The sequence below is a fragment of the Sapajus apella genome, unplaced genomic scaffold, assembly GCF_009761245.1.
Source record: "Sapajus apella isolate SASKATOON/1434 unplaced genomic scaffold, GSC_monkey_1.0 scaffold43, whole genome shotgun sequence".
Lineage (NCBI taxonomy): Eukaryota > Metazoa > Chordata > Mammalia > Primates > Cebidae > Sapajus > Sapajus apella.
In genome coordinates, this window is record NW_022436983.1 from 18,316,840 (window position 1) to 18,337,859 (window position 21,020).

General features: G+C 43.0%; 2 protein-coding genes across 9 annotated transcripts in view; one reads left to right on the forward strand and one right to left on the reverse strand.

Annotated features, from left to right (window-relative positions):
* TMEM50A (transmembrane protein 50A) overlaps positions 1–21,020 on the forward strand; it is a 33,711-nt gene that overhangs the window by 10,063 nt on the left and 2,628 nt on the right. For 2 of the 3 annotated variants that reach the window (XM_032300878.1, XM_032300877.1), the window contains exons 4-7: positions 6,231–6,298; positions 7,185–7,277; positions 10,971–11,031; positions 14,118–14,460. In XM_032300878.1, coding sequence (XP_032156769.1) covers positions 6,231–6,298; positions 7,185–7,277; positions 10,971–11,031; positions 14,118–14,163 — 268 coding nt within the window. In that variant the 3' untranslated portion in view covers positions 14,164–14,460. Of the gene's footprint in view, positions 1–6,230; positions 6,299–7,184; positions 7,278–10,970; positions 11,032–14,117; positions 14,461–21,020 lie in introns of those variants that run through there. The other variant, XR_004275877.1, reaches the window with a different exon arrangement.
* Positions 15,923–21,020, reverse strand: part of RHCE (Rh blood group CcEe antigens) — a 56,111-nt gene continuing 51,013 nt past the window's right edge. For 5 of the 6 annotated variants that reach the window (XM_032300872.1, XM_032300870.1, XM_032300873.1 and 2 more), the window contains 2 exons: positions 19,339–19,412; positions 15,923–16,313 (listed from right to left, as the gene is read on the reverse strand). In XM_032300872.1, the coding sequence (XP_032156763.1) occupies positions 16,287–16,313; positions 19,339–19,412 (101 nt within the window). In that variant the 3' untranslated portion in view covers positions 15,923–16,286. The remainder of the gene's footprint in view (positions 16,314–19,338; positions 19,413–21,020) is intronic. The other variant, XM_032300876.1, reaches the window with a different exon arrangement.

A 21,020-nucleotide genomic window follows, 5' to 3' on the forward strand; every position in this document is an offset into this window, starting at 1 on the left:
TTATTTTATTTTATTTTGAGACGGAGTTTCACTCTTGTTACCCAGGCTGGAGTGCAATGGCACGATCTTGGCTCACCACATCCTCCGCCTCCTGGATTCAGGCAATTCTCCTGCCTCAGCCTCCTGAGTAGCTGGGATTACAGGCACGCACCACCATGCCCAGCTAATTTTTTGTATTTTTTCTAGTAGAGACGGGGTTTCACCATGTTGACCAGGATGGTCTCGATCTCTTGACCTCGTGATCCACCCGCCTCGGCCTCCCAAAGTGCTGGGATTACAGGCGTGAGCCACCGCGCCCGGCCCCTAGACTTTCCTTTTTAAATTAAAAAAAAAAAATGTTTTAGAAGTAGGTTCTCACTTTGTCACCCAGACTGGTGTGTAATAACATGATCATAACTCACTGCCGTCTCAAACTCCTGGGCCTACGCAGCCCTCCGACCTCAGCCTCCCCTGAGGTTACTCCCCTATGACTACTTGCGCACACCACCACACCCCACTATTTTTTAAAGAGTTTTTTTTTTTTTTGTAAAGATGGGTCTGACCATGTTGCCCAGGCTGTTCTTGAACTCCTGGTCTCAAGTGATTCTCCTACCTTCACCTTCCAAAGTGCCCTGATAACAGATGTAAGTCACTGTGCCTGTCCACCTTTATTATTTTAAAATTTTAATATAAAATGTATTCTGGCCAGGCATGGTGGCTCACACCTGTAACCCCAGCATTTTGGGAGGCCAAGGTGGGCGGATCACTTGAGGTGAGGAGTTCAAGACCAGCCTGGGCAACCTGGCGAAATCCCGTCTCTACAAAAAATATAAAAATCAGCCGGGCATGGTGATGCGTGCCTGTGGTCCCAGCTACTCAGGAGGCCAAGATTAAATCTGAAAGGCGGAGATTACAGTAAGCCAAGATTGCAGCACTGTACTCCAGTCCAGGAGACAGAGTGACATTCCCATCTCAAAAAAAACCCAAAAAGCATTTAGTGAGATACATCAAGTGCACAAGTCATATATACATCTCAATAAATTTTTACTTATATATACACCCATGTAAACAGCACCTAGATTAAGATTTAAAACGTCATCCCACGGTGGCTCAAGGCTGTAATCCCAGCACTTTGGGAGGCCGAGGTGGGTGGATCACGAGGTCAACAGATCGAGACCATCCTGGTCAACATGGTGAAACCCCGTCTCTACTAAAACTGCAAAAAATTAGCTGGGCACGGTGGCGCATGCCTGTAATCCCAGCTACTCAGGAGGCTGAGGCAGGAGAATTGCCTGAACCCAGGAGGCGGAGGTTGCGGTGAGCCGAGATCGCGCCATTGCACTCCAGCCTGGGTAACAAGAGCGAAACTGTGTCTCCAAAAAAAAAGTCATCCCAGAACATTCTAAATCAGCACTTCCACCACACCTGTATAGCCCTCGTCCTGACCTCTGCGATTGTCCGTTAGCTTTCTGTAGATCTTTTTTTTCTTTTTGAGATTGAGCCTCACTTGCCCATGCTGAAGTACAGTGGTGTGATCTTGGCTCACTACAATCTTTGCCTCCTGGTTTCAAGCAATTTTCCTGCCTCAGCCTCCCAAGTAACTAGGATTACAGATGCCTACCACTGTGCCCGGCTAATTTTTATATTTTTAGTAGGGACAGGGTTTTGCCATGTTAGCCAGGCTGGTCTCAAACTCCTGACCTCTCAGGTGGTCTGCCTGCCTTGGCCTCCCAAAGTACTGAGATTACAAGCGTGAGCCACCATGCCCAGCCTTCTGTAGACTTTTAATTTAGGTTATAAAGTCGTCTCTCCAGGCTTCCAGGCAACCCAAGTTGAAAATCACACACATTTTTAAATTTTGCTGCAGTTACTTGAGTGTAAACACAGTAACTTATATTTTCATAGTTAAGCAAGTGGCTAAAGGCAGCCAGTGTGACTGCCTGGCATGGGCTCAGTGCCAGAGTAGTTACTCATTTGCCGAAGTAAAGGTCTGACTTCAGAAGCCGCTGATGGCAAAGGGCTGTGGTCTTTCTTTGAAGTTTAGCCAGTATGCAGCTATTTCTAGTTTTTCCCATTTTGTGGCAATTTATTTTACTGTAATAATGATGCTGTTAGAATTCTTTTAGAAAGGCCAGGCACGGTTGCTCATGACTGTAATCCTAGCACTTTGGGAGGCCAAGGCAGGCAGATTGCCTGAGGTCAGGAGTTCGAGACCAATCTGGCCAACATGGTGAAATTCCAACTCTACTAAAAATACAAAAAATTAGTTGGGCGTGGTGGCAGTTGCTTGTAATCCCAGCTACTTGGGAGACTGAGGCAGGGAGAATCGCTTGAATCTGGGAGGCAGAGGTTGCGGTGAGTTGACATTACACCATTACACTCCAGCCTGGGCAACAGGGCGAGACTCCATCTCAAAAAAAAAATTATTTTAGGCCGGGCGCGGTGGCTCAAGCCTGTAATCCCAGCACTTTGGGAGGCCGGGGCGGGTGGATCACGAGGTCAAGAGATCGAGACCATCCTGGTCAACACGATGAAACCCCGTCTCTACTAAAAAAAAAAAAAAATACAAAAAATTAGCTGGGCATGGTGGCGCGTGTCTGTAATCCCAGCTACTCAGGAGGCTGAGGCAGGAGAATTGCCTGAACCCAGGAGGCGGAGGTTGTGGTGAGCTGAGATCGCGCCATTGCACTCCAGCCTGGGTAACATGAGTGAAACTCCGTCTCAAAAAAATAAATAAATAAATAAATAAATAAATAAATAAAGACATTAAAAAAAAATATTTTAGAAAGCTGACACATAAATTTCAACATTGTTTAGATTTAAGTTTTCTTTTTGTGATTGTATTTTTGTCTTGCTTTTGTCCTCGGATCTTTAAAAAATTATTTTGTTCTGCTTTGAAGCAGTAGCAAGTCTGACTTTGGAGGGAAAGTGTAGCTGTATATGAGATTGAATGTATTATTCAAAAGTGCTTCCTGCTAAACTTGCATTCTGTTGCATTTACATAATTATAGCAGAGCTGACTTCAGGTTTTTATAAATGTTTATCATGTATTTGCCTTCAGCTTACATCTTTTCATTATAATGTCAGGCCGCAATTTTAAACAAAAACTTATAATTCAAATGGATAGGAGTCAAAAAACACCTACGCTTTCATTAATAACTTTATTCTTTTTCTCTTATTATAAAAGTTCTAGGATTTTGTGGCTTTAAAAAATATTAATAAATGTTCTATTCTGTATTTTTTAGTTTTGAAAATGTAGGGTATATAAATAAGCAAAAAAGAAGTTGCCTATAATCTCGTCAAACTATAACATTTCAACAGATATTCTACCAGTGTTTTCTTCTTTTCTCTCCCTCTAACACACATCTGTGTTTTCAAAGTAATATTTAACTCTTTTCTTCCTCTCCTCTTCCTGAAAAATTCAGTCAAAGAGCTGTTAGGTGGGGTCAATCGTGACAGGCATCCTCTATAGAAAGACAAGCTGTGGTGGCTCAGAGCAGGCTGCCGGGCTCAGGCAGGGTGGGAAGGGGCTCCCATAGGAGGGCAGCTCAGCATGGGCTCAGGTCCTGAGCAGGCTGAGGTGGAGGGGCCAGGCAGCAGGGTGCGGGATGGAAGAAGGCAGACCTAAGTGGGATACTGGAGTCTGAGCAGGATGAAGAGACTGTCCTCATGAGGACAGGGAAAGCAGTGGTGGCAGCTCTGTCCACCAAGAGTGCCCAGTACAGCTACACCCCAACACCAGGAGCACACCTAGCCCCCAGTTATGGAGCATTATGTTGACAAATAGCAGATGTTTCAGGAAAAACATTATTTAACTAGTAACTTTTCTATAAATTTAAGAACATATAGAAAAATAGTAATAGCAGAGAACAAATAGAGATCATTCCTTCCTAAGTATCCCTAATAGTGAAGACAGGATTGTGGGGTCTCAGAGAGCCGTGCAGTTTATTCAGACAGCTCAGCAAGGAAAACAAGAGCTGAGGACTAGTAACCCAAGAACATTTATTTGTGTTTTACTTTTAAAAATGAATGTATTTTAAATGTATTTATTTTATATACAAAATAATGTAGTACTTCATAGAGATCACTGAAAATAATTATTTTGAACATTCTAAAACTTGGATTTGTATGAATAAATTAAGACATTATATTACTGTGAAAAAAAAACTAGGATTCATATGTTCAACCCTTTTTTTTTTTCATAGAGACAAGGTCCCACTATGTTGCCCAGGCTGGTCTCAAAGTTCCAGGCTCAAGCAGTCCTCCTACCTTGGCCTTCCAAAGTGCTGGATTACTGGCACAAGCTACCATGCCTTACCTCAGCACATTTATTGAGCACCTACTATGTGCGAAGCCCCTAGCCTTATGCTAGGCACTGAGAATGAAAATGAGAAACAAGACAGACAGTGGCTCCTGTGAAGCTGCTGTCTTCACAGTGGCTTCCTCATGTGCTTCACATAAGCTTCCTCATGAAACTTATATTCTAGTGTTAGACACACACAACTAAATGGATATATATATCATATGTATCATGTCTTGTAACCTGATGTATTGTGAGCATTTTCCTGTGACATTTAAAATGTTTCAAAGGATGCTTCTAAAGAAAGCAAGGCTATCTCAATTTAGAGTGGTACTCTATGAATAAAGTTAGTAAAACACTTTTTTTTTTTTTTTTGAGACGGAGTTTTGCTCTTGTTACCCAGGCTGGAGTGCAATGGCGCGATCTCGGCTCACCGCAACCTCCGCCTCCTGGGTTCAGGCAGTTCTCCTGCCTCAGCCTCCTGAGTCGCTGGGATTACAGGCACACGCCACCATGTCCAGCTAATTTTTTGTATTTTTAGTAGAGACAGAGTTTCACCATGTTGACCAGGATGGTCTTGATCTCTTGACCTCGTGATCCACCCGCCTCGGCCTCCCAAAGTGCTGGGATTACAGGCTTGAGCCACCACGCCCGGCCCAGTAAAACACTTCTTATGTTTAGATCCTGTATCAAGTATTGAAAAACAAGATTTTAACATGTGAATCTCTTTTTGATAATGTCTTCAGAGCAAAAAGTTATTATGCTGTTTGAAATATAATTATTTTTCCAAACATTTTACATTAGTTCAAAATTATTACAAAAAATTTATTCCAAAGCCAATTTTCAGTAATTTTTGGATTATCTAGGGCCCATTTTCTCTCTCTGCCATTGCCATACATGATTACATGTTATGTCTGGTATATGCAAATGGAAAATCAGATAGAACCAAGCTAAATGATCTTTTTACCTGTTCCAATCTTAGCAAAAGAAAATTTTGAGAATTTTGTTCCCAAATTTTAAAAATCCAGACTCACCTGAAAGACTTGTTAAAACTCAGATTTATGGACCCTGTGGCCAGAGTGTCTGCTTTCCTAGGTTTGGGTTAGGGGCAGAGAATTTTCTTTTCAAATAGGTTGCCAAGTAATGCTGATTCTGCTAGTCTGGGGCCCATCACCACTGCTCTAGGGAGTATCTCATGTGAACTCTTTTTTTTGTTTGTTTGTTTGGAGACGGAGTTTTGCTCTTATTGCCCAGGGGGGAATGCAGTGGTGTGATCTCAGCTCACTGCAACCTCCGCTTCCTGGGTCCAAGCGATCCTCCCACCTCAGCCTCCCGAGTAGCTGGGATTACAGGCATCTGCCACCATGCCTGCTTAATTTTTCATATTTTTAGTAGATTTGGGGTCTCACCATGTTGGCCAGGCTGGCCAGGCTGGTCTCAAACTCCCAAACTCAGGTGATCCACCGGCCTCAGCCTCCCAAATGCTAGGGTTACAGGTTTGAATCACCACCCCCGGCCTCCTACGGACTTTTTACTAAAGACTTTGAGGCCCGTGAGCCAGGTGCGGTGGCACTTTGGGAGGTCAAGGCAAGGAGGAGCTCTTGAGGCCAGGAGTTTGAGATCAGCCTGAGCAACATAATGAGACCTTGACTCTACAAAAAATGTTTAAAAATTAGCCAGGTGTGGTGGCACACACCTATAATCCCACCTACTCAGGCGGCTGAGGTAGGAGGATCACTTGAGCCCAGGAGTTCAAGGCTACAATAAGCCATGGTCGTGCCACTGCATTCTAGCCTGGGCAACAGAGTGAGTCCCTATATCTTCAAAAAAAAAAAAAAAAAAAAAAAAAAGGCTTTTAAGGCCTAATCTTAAATTCGAGCAACTGTAGATTGTTGTTTCTGGTAATTGGTGTCATGGACCCTGATTTCTTGGTTTTATTTTATTGATACAGGATTAATGCAGTATCGAATGGACAAGTCCGAGGTGATAGTTACAGTGAAGGTTGTCTGGGTCAAACAGGTAAATAGGTGCAAATAACATCTTATTATATATGCTTAAATCCTTAAAATGAGAATTTCACATGGAAGTACCACATGTCTATTTGTTTTAATATATCTGTGAGTAACAGCTTGTTTTGAATCTACTGTTTTATGTTTTGGGCTTGAAATTAGGAATTAATATATAACATTCTATTTGCTGTGCTTTATTGAGCTGTAGGCAGTGTTTTTATTAAAATGTATTTGTGCCAATTAAACAAAGAGGCCCTATCAGAATTTATTTTAAGCAGTCATGACTCCATTTATTATTTATAGCAAATCTTCATGAACATATTAATGTGATTTGAAAGCCGGTTGTTCTCTATTAACCTAATTTTAATGCAACTAAAGTGCCAGTCACAGCAAATTTGAATTTATTTTGTTGCCTGACTTCCCTGAAAGTGAAATATGGTAGCTCTGAGATTTGTACATCACCGAATGTGAATTTTTTACTGTAGATCTGTGTTATTGTTTGAAAGTCCTCTTGGAGGACTTGAAAAATGTGGGAGCATTCTCCATGTAAAAGCATATGGAGAATGAGCCTCTAAATGTGGTGAAACATAACTTTATGAGATGTTTTCTAGGAAGGTTGAGTACAGGGTTTCTCAGTGTAGGCAGCTGGGGAAAGTAAGTATATGCACTTAAACAGACTAATAAATAATAATTTTAAAAAAATCTATACAGACCATTCAAGAAGGCAAAGGCCAGCATCTGCACTGATGAAAGACGTTTAACGTATCTTCTCCTGTTCTTACATTAGACTGGAATGGCAGCTGCACGTTTTTTCTGTTTGGGTTTTGTTTTCTTTTTGAAAGTTAATTGTACTGCCATATGAGGAACAATTCTGGTAAAATATTATTTCTTTCAAGGTGCTCGTATTTGGCTGTTCATTGGTTTCATGTTGGCCTTTGGATCTCTGATTGCATCTATGTGGATTCTTTTTGGAGGTTATGTTGCTAAAGGTAAGAGAAAACAACGTTACAGTTTACTTCAGTGGAATACTGGAATTTTGCATTAAAGTTGATTATTATAGAATAAAACTTTTTTCCTGTAGATAGGCAAAGCATTTGTATCCGAGGACTCCCCTCCCCACAAAACCAAACAGTGTTCCCTCACAGTGTTTGGTTTCTTTGCCTTGTATATTTTTAGTATTTCTTTCTTTAATCTTCTGCAGCCTCAGCCTCCTGGGTGCAAACCATCCTCCCAGCTCAGCTTCCCAGGTTGCTAGGGCCACAGGCACACACCATCACACCCAGCTAATTTTTTTATTTTTTGTAGAGAAGTGATCTTGCTATGTTGCTAAGGCTGGCCTTGAACTCCTGGCCTCAAGCCTGGCCTAACAAGTTCTGACTTTCAGAATATCTGTGCAAAGCTCTAACATCCCAGAATTGAGATTTATTCAGTTAAGCCTCCCTGATAATATGTCATCTCCTTTTAGACAGAAAAGTAAACTAACATTTAATATATGCCTGCTATAGAAGGCGAGTTTAAGGCAAGCTCAGGAAGAGGTGTGCTGTTAGATCCCTGGCAGAAATTTTACCTTGAGGGACTTCAGAAAAATAGAAAATCCATTTAATGGTCCAGGTAAAATTGCCATGGCTTTCATAGTAAAAATACGGTATTAATGATTTACAAAAACTGGACCAGCTTATATCTCATTTAGCTCCTATTTTAACTCTTCTTTGAATAAAATACGACTTTTAGATTAAAATAATGTTTCCTAAATTTTTATTAAAATCATTTAATCTCATGAACAGGAGTAATAGATATTTCTAAATATTTGTATTTTTTCTTTTATGTTTGTTTATTTTTTTGAGACAGGGTCTTGCTCTGTCACCCAGACTGGAGTGCAGTGTCTCAGCTCACTGCAACCTCCACCTTCCAGACTCAAGCAATCCTCCCACCTCAGCCTCCTGAGTAGCTGGGACGACAGGCCCGTGCCACCACACCCTGCTAATTTTTTGTATTTTTTATAGAGATGGGGCTTTACCATGTTGCCCAGGCTGGTCTTAAACTCCCAGGCTCAAGTGATCTGCACGCTTCGGCCTCCCAAAGTGCTGGAATTACAGGTGTGAACCTCCAGGCTGGGCCATGTATAACTTATTATTAAAATCATGTTACCAAAAATGTAGAAAGTAAAAGAGGGCGGGTGCAGTGGCTCATGCCTGTGGTCCCAGCTACTCCGGAGACTGAGGTGAGAGGATCACCTGAGCCCGGAAGGTAGGAGATTGCAGTGAGCCGTGATCACGCCACAGTACTCCAGCCTGGGTGACAAAGTGAGACCCTGTCTCAAAAAAAGAGACAAGAGAAGAGAAGAAAGAAAATAAGTAATAATACTTTGACCACTCTTAAATATTTTGGTTTATTTCCTTTTGTTCTTTTACTTACGTTTTTAGTTATCATAATTTTTTTTTTTTTTTTTTTTTGAGATGGAGTTTAGCTCTTGTTACCCAGGCTGGAGTGCAATGGCGTGATCTCGGCTCACCGCAACCTCCGCCTCCTGGGTTCAGGCAGTTCTCCTGCCTCAGCCTCCTGAGTAGCTGGGATTACACGCACGTGCCACCATGCCCAGCTAATTTTTTGTATTTTTAGTAGAGACGGGGTTTCACCGTGTTGACCAGGATGGTCTCGATCTCTTGACCTCGTGATCCACCCGCCTCGGCCTCCCAAAGTGCTGGGATTACAGGCGTGAGCCACCGCGCCCGGCCCAGAGCCCCTTTTTATAGGAATGTCTTCATCTCATATGGTTTTAGGCTATTTTCGTGAAGGCATCTGGAGCAAGGTTATGCTTTGAGAATTATTAGCAGCAGATCTGTAATTTTATAAAGTTGACTTTATAACATTTTTATGAGCCATTCTGGTGGTAATCGCTATTTATTTATTTATTTATTTATTTTTTTGAGATGGAGTTTCACTCTTGTTACCCAGGCTGGAGTGCAATGGCGCAATCTTGGCTCACCGCAACCTCCGCCTCCTGGGTTCAGGCAATTCTCCTGCCTCAACCTCCTGAGTAGCTGGGATTACAGGCACGCGCCACCATGCCCAGCTAATTTTTTGTAGTTTTAGTAGAGACGGGGTTTCACCATGTTGACCAGGATGGTCTCGATCTCTTGACCTCGTGATCCACCCGCCTCGGCCTCCCAAAGTGCTGGGATTACAGGCTTGAGCCACCTCGCCCGGCAGTAACCGCTATTTAATGTGGAATATTGGTGAAGACTAGGCAAACCATCTGTTATGTTAATCAGATTAACTACAGCCATTCTGAAATGAGAAAATTTTGATAATCCACCTATTTATCTTGCGTCTGTCAATTAATGAGCAATCATTGACAATTCCAATAGTAGAAATTTATGAGAATTTCAACTTCAGTTCTGGATACAATCAGAAAAAAATTTTGCTCTGGCAGTCCTTCCAATCTTGGTTAATGGCTGGCTATTCTCTCTTTCCAGGTGTTTAGGCCAAAAGCCCTGGATAGTTAGGGCTTGTCAAAGATGACACTTGTCTTCCTCCCACACCCCACATCCAGTCTGTAGATCCTGTTGACTGTGCTATAAAATGTATTCTGAATCTAACCACTGTTTACCATCTCCGCTGCTACCACCCTGGTTCAGTGCATCATCATTTCTTACCTGATTTCCTGGAAGAGCCTCCTAACTAGCTTGTTTCCTCTCTCGCCTCCTTTTATCTACTCTGAGCACAGCAGCCAGAGGGATCCTGTTAAAATATGTCAGCTCAGATCACTTTTCTGCTTACAACCTGGTGGCTTCTTACCTCACTCAGAGTAAAAATCTGAGTCCTCACTGTGACTGCCAGGTCTCCACCACCCAGCTGCCCTCACCTTGGCCCTGCTTGTCCCTCTTGTGCCCCTGCGGCTGTTCCTGTATTACACCTCGTGCTCCCTCAGGGCTCATGCGTGGCTTCTCCCCTCACTTCCTGCGTGTCCTTACTCCACTGTCCCCTTCTCATGAGGTCTTCCTGGCCATCTGTGTCTGATGTCACACGACACTTCTCTACCTTTCCTGCATTATGTTATCTTTTTTCTTTTTTTTTCTTGTTTTGAGACAGAGTCTCCCTCTGTTGCCAGGTGCCAGGCTGGAGTGTAGTGGTGCGATCTCTGCTCACTGCAACCTCCGCCTCCTGAGTTCAAGCAGTTCTCCTGCCTCAGCCTCCCAAGTAGCTGGGACTACAAGCACGCACCGCCACACCCAGCTGATTTTTATATTTTTTAGTAGAGGCAGGGTTTCACCATGTTGGCCAGGATGGTTTCAATCTCTTGACCTCATGATCCACCCATCTCAGCCTCCCAAAGTGCTGGGATTACAGGTATGAGCCGCCGCACCCGGCCATGTTATCTTCTTTTTATTGAGTGTATTGTCTAGCTCCATGAGGACTAAAAAATAATTTACCTGTTTTGTTTATTGCAGTATCCTCAGCATTAAATAGAGCCAGCATGTAGTATGCCCTCAGTAAATATTTGTTTACATTTACTAAAGCAACGCTAGACTCTGTCACACATTACGTCATTTAATACTCAAGCCAATCCTAATTCCTTAAAAAATCAATTCTTCTAGGCAGGAAAACTGATGTTTGCCAATATATCTGAAACCAAATGTTTTGAGATCATAACCTTCTAAACACCACAATTATTTTTACAGAAAAAGTTGTAGTATACCCTGGAATTGCTGTATTTTTCCAGAATGCCTTCATCTTTTTTGGGTAAGTTTTTTTTGCATACTTTATCTTATCTTTAAAAAAAAAAAAAAGTAATAGCTTCTTTTATATCATTTACTATATTTAGTTGCTTAATTACTCATCCAATGCCCTCCTCCATGATACTTTCATAAAACATGAAGAATAAGGTTGAGAAAGATATTTTAAATAGATGAGTTGGTTTGCTGCCAACCTTAAGAACATATATTAATTTTTAAGATTGCCACCATGCCCCCTCCCCCCCTCCGCCCATAATGAGTGAGTAACTATGATTCATGCAGATTTAGTTACATAACACTGGTGATGCTCATTTTAAACTTAGATCCCTAACAGTTGCTTTAAACGAAAGCCTGCCTAAAACCACTTATCCTTACATTTTGGTTTCTGATACATTGTATAGTTTCTTCTGTCCTTGATATTGTAAAATTTCTGAGTGAGATTTGAGGTGTGGAGGAAAAGCCCAAACATTTTTTGTCCTTTCCTTTCAATTACAAATGAAAAGATGACTAAAACCTCTAAAAACCTCAAGGCTCTTATCAGTATTCTCTGATGCTCATCTTTCCTAGAAACTTAGGGCCAGCCCTTTTCTCTATCTGTGCTGCTCCTCCAGCCACTCCCACCCCCTTCAACCCCCTACAACCTGCCCCTGCCCCTGGCCATAAGACCCCACAAACAAAACAGCGCTTTATCCTCTGCATCAGGAGTTCCTTCTTATTTTATTATTATTTTTTGAGATGGAGTCTTGCTCTATCACCAGGATGGAGTGCAGTGGCTCAATCTCAGCTCACTGCAACCTCCGCCTCCCAGGTTCAAGTGATTCTCCTGCCTCAGCCTCCCAAATAGCTGTCACTACAGGTGCACACCACCACGCCCAACTAATATTTTTGTATTTTTAGTAGAGACGGGGTTTCACTGTGTTGGTCAGGCCGATCTCTGACTCCTGACCTTGTGATCTGCTCTCATCAGTCTCCCAAAGTGCTGGGATTACTGGCATGAGCCACCACACACAGCCCACATCAGGAGCTCTTAGTCTTTATTCTGTCAGAAGCCTTCTGAAGGTTTGGAATCACCAGACATTTCCATATGCAGGAAATTGGTGTCTTGCATATTTCTGGAAAGAGATAGTTTGTGGCTTTCATCAGATTTTCAAAGAAATCCGTAATCCAAAAAAGGCTAGGAATCTGATGTATATTCCAGGACTTTTCCTTCCCCATCCCTTCTCACCCACCCCCCCCAAAAAAAAAACAATCCCATGTCTACTGAAATACTAATAGTTGCCCTTCAATAAGAGTCACCAGTTGGTATTCACGCCTATTCCATCACCAGGCATCTTTGCCATTTTATAAAATCAGTTTGGAAATAAGAAGAATGTAAACTTAGATGTAACAAAATGCACAGCCTCTTTGGGTTAAACTTTGTATCCTGTAAGCAAATTGAATTTGGTTAATGGACACTGTTAGCAGAATAGTTGTAGCAGATTGCCTGTTGTGTTAGTCCATTTGCATTGCTATTTAGGGTTACCTGAGGCTGGGTAATTTAGAAAGAAAATAGGTTTATTTTGGCTCACGGTTCTGCAGGCTGAACAGGAAGCATGGTGTCAACATCTGCTTCTGGTGAGGGCCTGAGGAAGCTTCCAATCATGGCAGAAGGCAAAGGGGGAGCCGGCATATCACATGAAGCCAGAGAGAGGAAGAAGAGGTACCAGCCTCCTCTAAACAACCTCGCATGTGAACTAACAGTGAAAATTGACTCATCACCAAGGGGATGGCACTAAGCCATTCATGAAAGATTTGCCCCCCATGACCAACATGTCCCACTAGGCTCTACCACCAACGCTGGTGATCACATTTCAACAGGAGATTTGGAGGGGACACCTGCCATTCTGATCATAACAGAATGGTACTCAGCAGCAGCATGGAATTACTGTTTCAGAGGTCAGAATGGGCAGATGTCAGTACCAGAGATGACCATCTGACAGTGTGGGAGGGACTGGCCCTGGCTCTTTCCCAAGAAACTCCAGATTAGAGTTCATAGCTTGTGACAAATATGGTGGAGTTACAGTGTCTCTTTTAAACTATTTGGACAGTAGAGGCCTCTAATAACCAGCGTCACTTTTTCTTTGTTACAGCAGTAGATCTGATATTAACTAGAAGAGCAGAGACCTGGGATTATAGGCACGTGCCACCATGCCCAACTAATTTTTGTATTTTTTGTAGAGGCCGGCATTCGCCACATTGCCCAGGCTGGTTTCAAACTCCTGGGCTCAAGCAGTCCGTTCGCCTTAGCCTCCCAAAGTGCTGGAATTGCAGGTGTGAGCCACTGTGCCTGGCCCCTAGCCCCATTTCATTTGGTGGCATGCAGGCAGCCATCTGCACTCTGGCTCATCCAAGGCACCTGTGGGTAATTTGCCACCCTCGGCAGTTGGCTTTCCAAAGCCTGGCTGTGTCCATTCCCTGCCTCCTCATCTCCTAAACTGTAATCTGGCCATGGTAGATTCCTCCTTGTTCTACTAACACCTCAGCTGTTATTTTATGCATACAATTGTCCTATTCAAACTCGTTTTTCCATAAAAGCCCGTCTCAAGTATTACCTCTGTAAATCCTTTTCTAACTTATTCAGGGCAACTGAATTCTGTGTTTCTGTGCCCCCTTAATACTTAGTATATAAGCCTCCTTTCCCAGTCACCCCCACACGTTCCATATTGGTTAGCAAAATGGGAGCAATTTGAGGGCAGTAGCTATGTGTCTTATTTTATAGCCCTGGCACCAAAACAGTTTGTTGAATGAATTTGATAAACTCAGACATATAATAGTTACATAGTAAACACTGGTTAACTTTTTAAAAGTCACATGAGTCTCTAGTACTCAAAAGTTAAGGTTGTCGGGAAGATGGTGGTAAATAGCACCGTCGAGTGTAATGGAAGAATTGACTACCTTAGCATGATCAGTTTCTGTTTTGATACATTTTGTACCAACATTTTTTCTACGACTCATCAATTTTTCTTTGTTGCTTGTTTCATACCATTCTCAAAATCTCACATATTATTTTCTCAAACTCAGGGAGTCATGTGGTATTTCTTGATTTATTCACAGAGGACTGGTTTTTAAGTTTGGCCGCACTGAAGACTTATGGCAGTGAAAACATCTGATTGCCTACAGCACGACAGCCCTGCATGGGTTTGTTTTGTTTTGTTTTGCCATTTTCTTTCTTTTTTTTTTTTGTAATGCCATTTTCTAAGCTTATTTCTGAGTGTAGTCTCAGCTTAAAGTTGTGTAATACTAAAATCACGAGAACACCCTATTTAAACAACCAAAAGTCTATTGTGCTATGCACTTGATTAACTTATAAAATGTTAAAGGAAACTTTCACATGAATAATTTCTGTCAAATGTTATCATGGTATAATTTGTAAAAATAAATTACAAAAGAAATTATGGATTTGTCAATGTAAGTATTTGTCATGCCTGAGGTCCAAAACCACAATGAAAGTGCTCTGAAGATTTAATGTGTTTTTATTCACATGTGGACTCTTCTGTGTCAAATGGTAAATGAAGTAGAAGCTTTTGTTTTTAAAATATTTCATGGTCAAAATTCTTCCTCACTATAATTGGTATTTACTTTTACAAAAAATTCTGCGAATATGTATTGTAAGTGGCACATGCCAGGGGTGAGTGGATGTGTTGGAAGAGAGATGCACTATGGTCCAGGCTCCCCACGTCCCTTCCGTAGGGAGCTCTTCCATGGGGAGCTCTCATTCCAAGGACAGGAGGATGTGACTCAGCCATGACATGTGGTTCTGGTCGGATGCAGTCACTCCACATCCACTGTTGAGGGAAAGAGGAAAAGGACAGGGATTTGACAGTCCAGTCTTACACAGCGGCCCATTTCTTTGTAGTTGTTCTGATAATAAACTGGGTTCCATGTTTCATTTCGTCTGCATACTGAACCACTAGCCTAATAGACCAGCAAGGTCAACTAGAATGACAAGCATTAGCTACCAGGAGCTCTCGTAGTCTCCCGAGGCCTCTTCAGAACTCTGTGGGCCCCACAGGCTTCCCACCTCTGCAAGGTGGGGTACATTCTTCAGTGTATCCAGAGGTTGACACGTCTTTCAAAAAATGTGCTACAGTTAGCTCTTTGAAATATTTGCTGGGTGATTTAAATGTTCGGGTGTCTTTTCCATGTTAGCCATTGTTATCTGACTGTATGTTGTGACTATTGCTTGGTGATCAAGATTCTCCTCTAAGAAATGACTTGCTGTCATCCCACGTGAACTCCTGATGTTTTTTCTTTTCTTTTTGTTTGGAGACAGAGTCTAGCTTTCTCGCTCAGACTGGAGTGCAGTGGCCTGGCCTGATCTCAGCTTACTGCAACCTCTGCCTCCCAGGTTCAAGCAGTTCTCCTGCTGCAGCCTCCCAAGTGGCTGGTACTGCAGGCACACGCTGCCACACCCAGCTAATTTTTTGTATTTTAGTAGAGACAGGGTTTCACCATATTGCAAAGGCTGGTCTCGAACTCCTGAGCTCAGGCATTCTGCCCACCTTGGCCTCCCAAAGTGCTGGGGCTACAGGCGTGAGCCACCGCACCCGGCCTCCTGATGTTTTTTCTACAAAGATCCATAAAATGTGAAAATTGGAGAAGATCCTAGAGGTTGAACTCCACCTTCTCTTTTTACACAGGAGGGGAACCCAGACCATGAAAATTTAAATGACTTCCTCAAGGTCACAGAACTAGTTTTTTAATCCTGAGGCAGTGCATCCCCCGACCCTGCAACTGAGCACAGCCTCTCCCTACAGTGCAATTCAGAATATGCTCAGGGAACGCCAGCTACCGTGTAAAACCGCTAGGATAAAAGCACGATTCCCACAAGCACTAAGTATCGTGAATTTTTATTTTTCCTGTTTTGTATTATCTGCTTTGCTAATGTAAACAAGAGTTAACTAGGTAGCACACTTTATTAAGCATGAGAAAGAATCTTAAGAAGTGTCAATAAAATTTACCCAAAACTTTAATAATGTGTCTGTAACCAAGAAAATATCAATAGCATCATCTTAATGAAACTACAGATTTATTTTAAATTGTTATTAAATTGATTCTTAAACAAGTTTTTAGTCTTATTTTTTAATATCAAATCTGTCTTTGACCTTGTTTCATTGTACATAAGGAGACTTTGTTGTCATGAGTGTTTCTCACAGAGTGGGCACCAGCAAAAGGAAGCTGCCTTGTTTTTGAACAGGCCTTGTTTTTCTTGGGTGCTTTTGCTTAAAATCCAACAGCCAAATGAGGAAACTGTAAAAGCAAAACAAACATTTTTATCACAGATGAACCCACATACTGATTTTGGCTTGATCTCTTGAAACTTAGCCTAAATATGTCTCATCACAAAGACTTTAGAAGTTCTTTAATATAATCTGAATTGAAAGAGATCTTAGATAGTTTTTATTTTGTATAGCATTTTACATGGATCATTGATAAATGGCCATCTGGCTTTTGTTTGAATGCCTCCAGAGACAGGGGACTCACTACTGCCATATGAAGTAGTTCATTCCACTTGGCAGACAGTTGAGATTGTTAGAAATTTATACTGCACCTCCCCTGGGTCTGGTTAAATTCTTCAGAGAAGCGTAGAGAAAACAGTTTTCTTCTACATGCCAGTTTTTTTTTTTTTTTTTTTTTTTTGAGATGGAGTTTTGTTCTTCTCTCCCAGCCTGGAGTGCAGTGGTGTGATCTCGGCTTACTGCAACGTCCACCTCCTGAGTTCAAGCAATTCTCTTACCTCAGCCACCAAGCCCAGCTAATTTTTGTATTTTTTAGTAGAGACAGGGTTTCACCATGTTGGTCCGGCTGGTCTTGATCTCCCAACCTCAGGTGATTCACCCACCTCAGCCTCCCAGACTGCTGGGATTACAGGTGTGAGCCACCACGCCCAGCCTCCATACCAGTCTTCCAAGTGTTTGAACAGAGTTCTTAGGTCTCCTTTGGCCTTCTTCTACAAGCTGTGCAGACCCTGAGTTCTGAAGTGGTATCACACCACAGCCCGTCATACAACCGCACTGCATGTGGCATAAACCTGGACCTCAGAGCTCTGAAACTGGAAATCAGGGTAGCTAACATAGATTGTTTTGCTAACATTTCACATACATTATCTCCTTTAAACCCTAACAACACGGTGAGGAGTTACTGTTAATATCTCCATGTCAGAGATGGCGAGACTGAAGCTACGAGATGACAGAGCTGGCAGTGGTAGAACCCAGGTCTGTATGACTGGAGCACAAACTCTTAGAAGATGGGTTTTGATCCTATTTTAGAGATGAAGAAACAGCCCCAGAGAAGTGACCTGCCCAAGGGCACCAGCCTGCCAGTGGGTAAACTAGGCCTAGAATTCGGATCTGCCTCCCAGAACACTGGGCCTCACCAAGGCTGGGGAGTCCTTTGGCAGGCTGCTGATGTGCTTTCCTATTTTACTTTTTTTAATATATATTTTTTGAGGCAGAGTCTCAGTCAATCTGTCACCCAGCCTGGAGTGCAGTGGCATAATCTCAGCTCACTGCAACCTCCCCTTCTGGGATTCAAGTAATTCTGCCTCAGCTTCCCAAGTAGCTGGGATTACAGGTGTGTGCCACCACATTCAGCTAATTTTTTATTTTTTGAGATGAAGTCTCACTCTGTTGCCCAGGCTGGAGTTCAGTGGCATGATCTCGGCTCACTACAACCTCTGCCTTCCAGATTCAAGTGATTCTTCTGCCTCAGCCTCCTGAGTAGCTGGGGTTACAGGCTCTTGCCACCACACCTGGCTAATTTTTGTATTTTTAGTGTGACAGGGTTTCACCATGTTGCCCAGGCTGGTCTCAAACTCCTGACCTCAAGCGATCTGCCTGCCTTGGCCTCCCAAAGTGCTGGGATTACAGGTGTGAGCCACCACACCTGCCCTAAATAAGTACAATTGATTGTAGGCCAGTTACACCTCAAAAAGCTATTTGAAGGGGAGGAAGAAGAGAAAGAAGAGGATGGAGAAGGAAAAGAAGGGGCAGGGTCTCTCCCCAGCTTCTCTCTGCTTGGCCCTCAGGCACAGGTGTCCAGGCCCATTAAAAGGTGGCTTCTTTGTCCCTTCAGTGAGCAACATCTTGGATGCTGGATGGGGCAAGCATTGGCCTGGGACTCAGAAGGCCTGGGTTCTGGTCTTGGCTCTGCCACTCACAAAAGTGAAACATCAGGCAGTAGCCTGACCACTGCTGGCCCCGACTTGCTGTGGCAATACTGGTCCCCGCTGGTCCAGCCTACCCACAGCATTGACTAGAGGATGGCCTAGGGGGACCCATCAGAGTGCTGAGTGAACTATGAGTGTGGGTCAAAGGGGGGTGCTGGGGGGCATAGGGAGTGAGCCCTGACCTTCTTTACCATCTTTCTAGCCCAGTCACAACAACAAACGCTACAATGTAACACAGGGACAGCAGCCGCTGAGTTGTTTGAGCTCTGCCTCTCTTTGTTAAGTGACTTCAGACTCCTGTACTACAAATTCTTTTGTGCCTGCTTGTTATCATTTATCAAGAGCTGTGTTCAGGACTCAGCCTGGACACTCACACACTGTAAGATCTTTTTTTTTTTTTTCCCCAGACAGAGTGTCAGCTCTTCTCGCCCAGGCTGGCATGATCTAGGCTCACTGCAACCTCCACCTCCTGGTTTCAAGTGATTCTCCTGCCTCAGCCTCCTGAATAACTGGCATTACAGGCATGTGCCACCATGCCCAGCTAATTTTTGTATTTTTAGTAGAGATGGGGTTTTGACATGTTGGTCAGGCTGGTCTTGAACTCCTGGCCTCAGGTGATCTCCCCACCTTGGCCTCCCAAAGTGCTGGGATTACAGGTGTGAGCCACCGTGCCCAATGGGCTGTAAGATCTTGATAAGTCATGTCTCTACTCTTAGCATCTGTCGAAAAAGGGGTTGGATTCCAGGGCTTGAGGCTTCTTCCAGCTCTTGCATTGTGGGGTTGTCACCTGCATGTCAAACTATTTGCCTAGGTTGAGGACTGCAGATGGGGAGGGGAAGTACAGCCAGTGGCATCTGTCTCATCCCTGACCCTGAATGATTTGAGGCATCAGGGAAATGGTGACCTTCACCACCTCCCCGCCACCCTCCCCCACACACATGAATATCATGGCCCTGTTCTTCCTCCAGTTCCTCCTGCAATGTGCCTTACTTCATTTTTGTTTTTGTTTTACTCATAAACACCAAGTCAACATACGTAGGCAGGCATCTTTTTAAGTTCATGCAAAATCTATCAAAATCTATCACATTAATAAGTTACAAATCTTACCTCCCAGAAAGCTTGGTCATCAAAATATTTAGCCGCATGAGGTCCTTTCCATATTTTGAGACTTAGGAGCAAACCTGTTTAAATACATGATTAAATGTTAAAACATTTGGAGCACAGGATTTTTTATCTCAAGATTAATCAAAATATTGTGTGTCAAAACTACTGTATCTCAACAGAAATCTTTTTTCTCCCACAGTTGAAAGACAGACAAATAAATGGAAGCCCTGTCATTCCTGGACCAGCTTAATTTAGTAGACATTTTATTTTACTTTACTTTACATTTATTTATTTATTTGAGATGAAGTCTCACTCTGTCACCCAGCCTGGAGTATAACGGTGCACTCTCCAGTCACTGCAACCTCTGCCTCCTGGGTTCAAGTGATTTTCCTGCCTCAGCTTCCAAGTAGCTGGTACTACAGGTGCCTGCCACCACATCCAGCTAATTTTTTTTTTTTTTTTTTGTATTTTTAGTAGACATGGGGTTTTACCATGTTGGTCAAGATGGTCTCAAACTCCTGACCTCAAGTGATCTACCCGTCTCAGTCTCCCAGAGTGCTAGGATTACAGGTATGAGCCACCACGCTGAGCCAATTCTGTAGACATTTTTAAAAAAGGAACTGGAAATGGCAATGATCTCCAAAAGTCTGAGATGATACTGAGCAGTACACAAGAGCCACGGATCTGATGCCCTTCCCCAGATGGAGTAGAAGGGCCCCACGAAAGCTGATCCATGTAAGACGTACAGGCTACTACGGAGGGTGACTCCAATTGGGTGCTCCTATAGGTCTGTCTTCTCTGGCTCCAGTCAACTCCTGGCAACCTCAGCTTAACTTTCCACTTGTGTAGTAAAGAGAGTAGCTTATAACTTGCTTTTATGCCTGTCCTTCCTTGTCCACATCTTTTTTAGTATCTTTTATTTTTTAGTTTTGAGACAGGGTCTCATTCTGTTATCCAGGCTGGAGTGCAGTGGCACAATCACAGCTCATTGCGGCCACAAACTCCTGGGCTCAAGCAATCCTCCCACCTTAGCCTCCCAAGTAGCTGGGACCACAGGTGTGTGCCACCACACCCAGCTCATTTTTTGTATTTTTTGTAGAGATGGAGTTTTGCCGTGTTGCCCAGGCTGGTCTTGAACGCCTGAGCTCAAGTGATCTGCCCACCTTTGCCTTCCAAAGTACTGGGATTACAGGGGTGAGCTACCGTGCCCAGCCTCCTTTCCACGTCTAGTCTCTGCCCAGATAGCATGGCCATATGTATTCCTCCAGCTTCCCAAAGCTGGCTGAATTTCACAGGACACATTGAATGAGGGCTTCCTTTCACAGGAAGCAAGGAAATCCTCCTGATAGATTTATCTGTGTATTATGAAGGATGATCAGTTCCAATGTCATTAACAAGAACGGGTGAGTGCTTAGTGAGATTCGTATTTCCCTTTTGGAGTGCTGCCTTTAACTGATACTGGCATGCAGGGTTCAACCAGCATAACTCAGCTTGAATTACTCAGAAATGATCTCTGGCGCCTGCATGAATTTTCCAGATAGCTGAGGCTTACTCATCACTGAGGAATGTCTGTCTAAAATATATTTTGTCTTCTAAGACAACATTGAACATATTTAGACTTAAAAAAAAAATCAGAACCATCACTAGGAACACCCACTTATGAAACATGCCGTATAAGGTGGAAA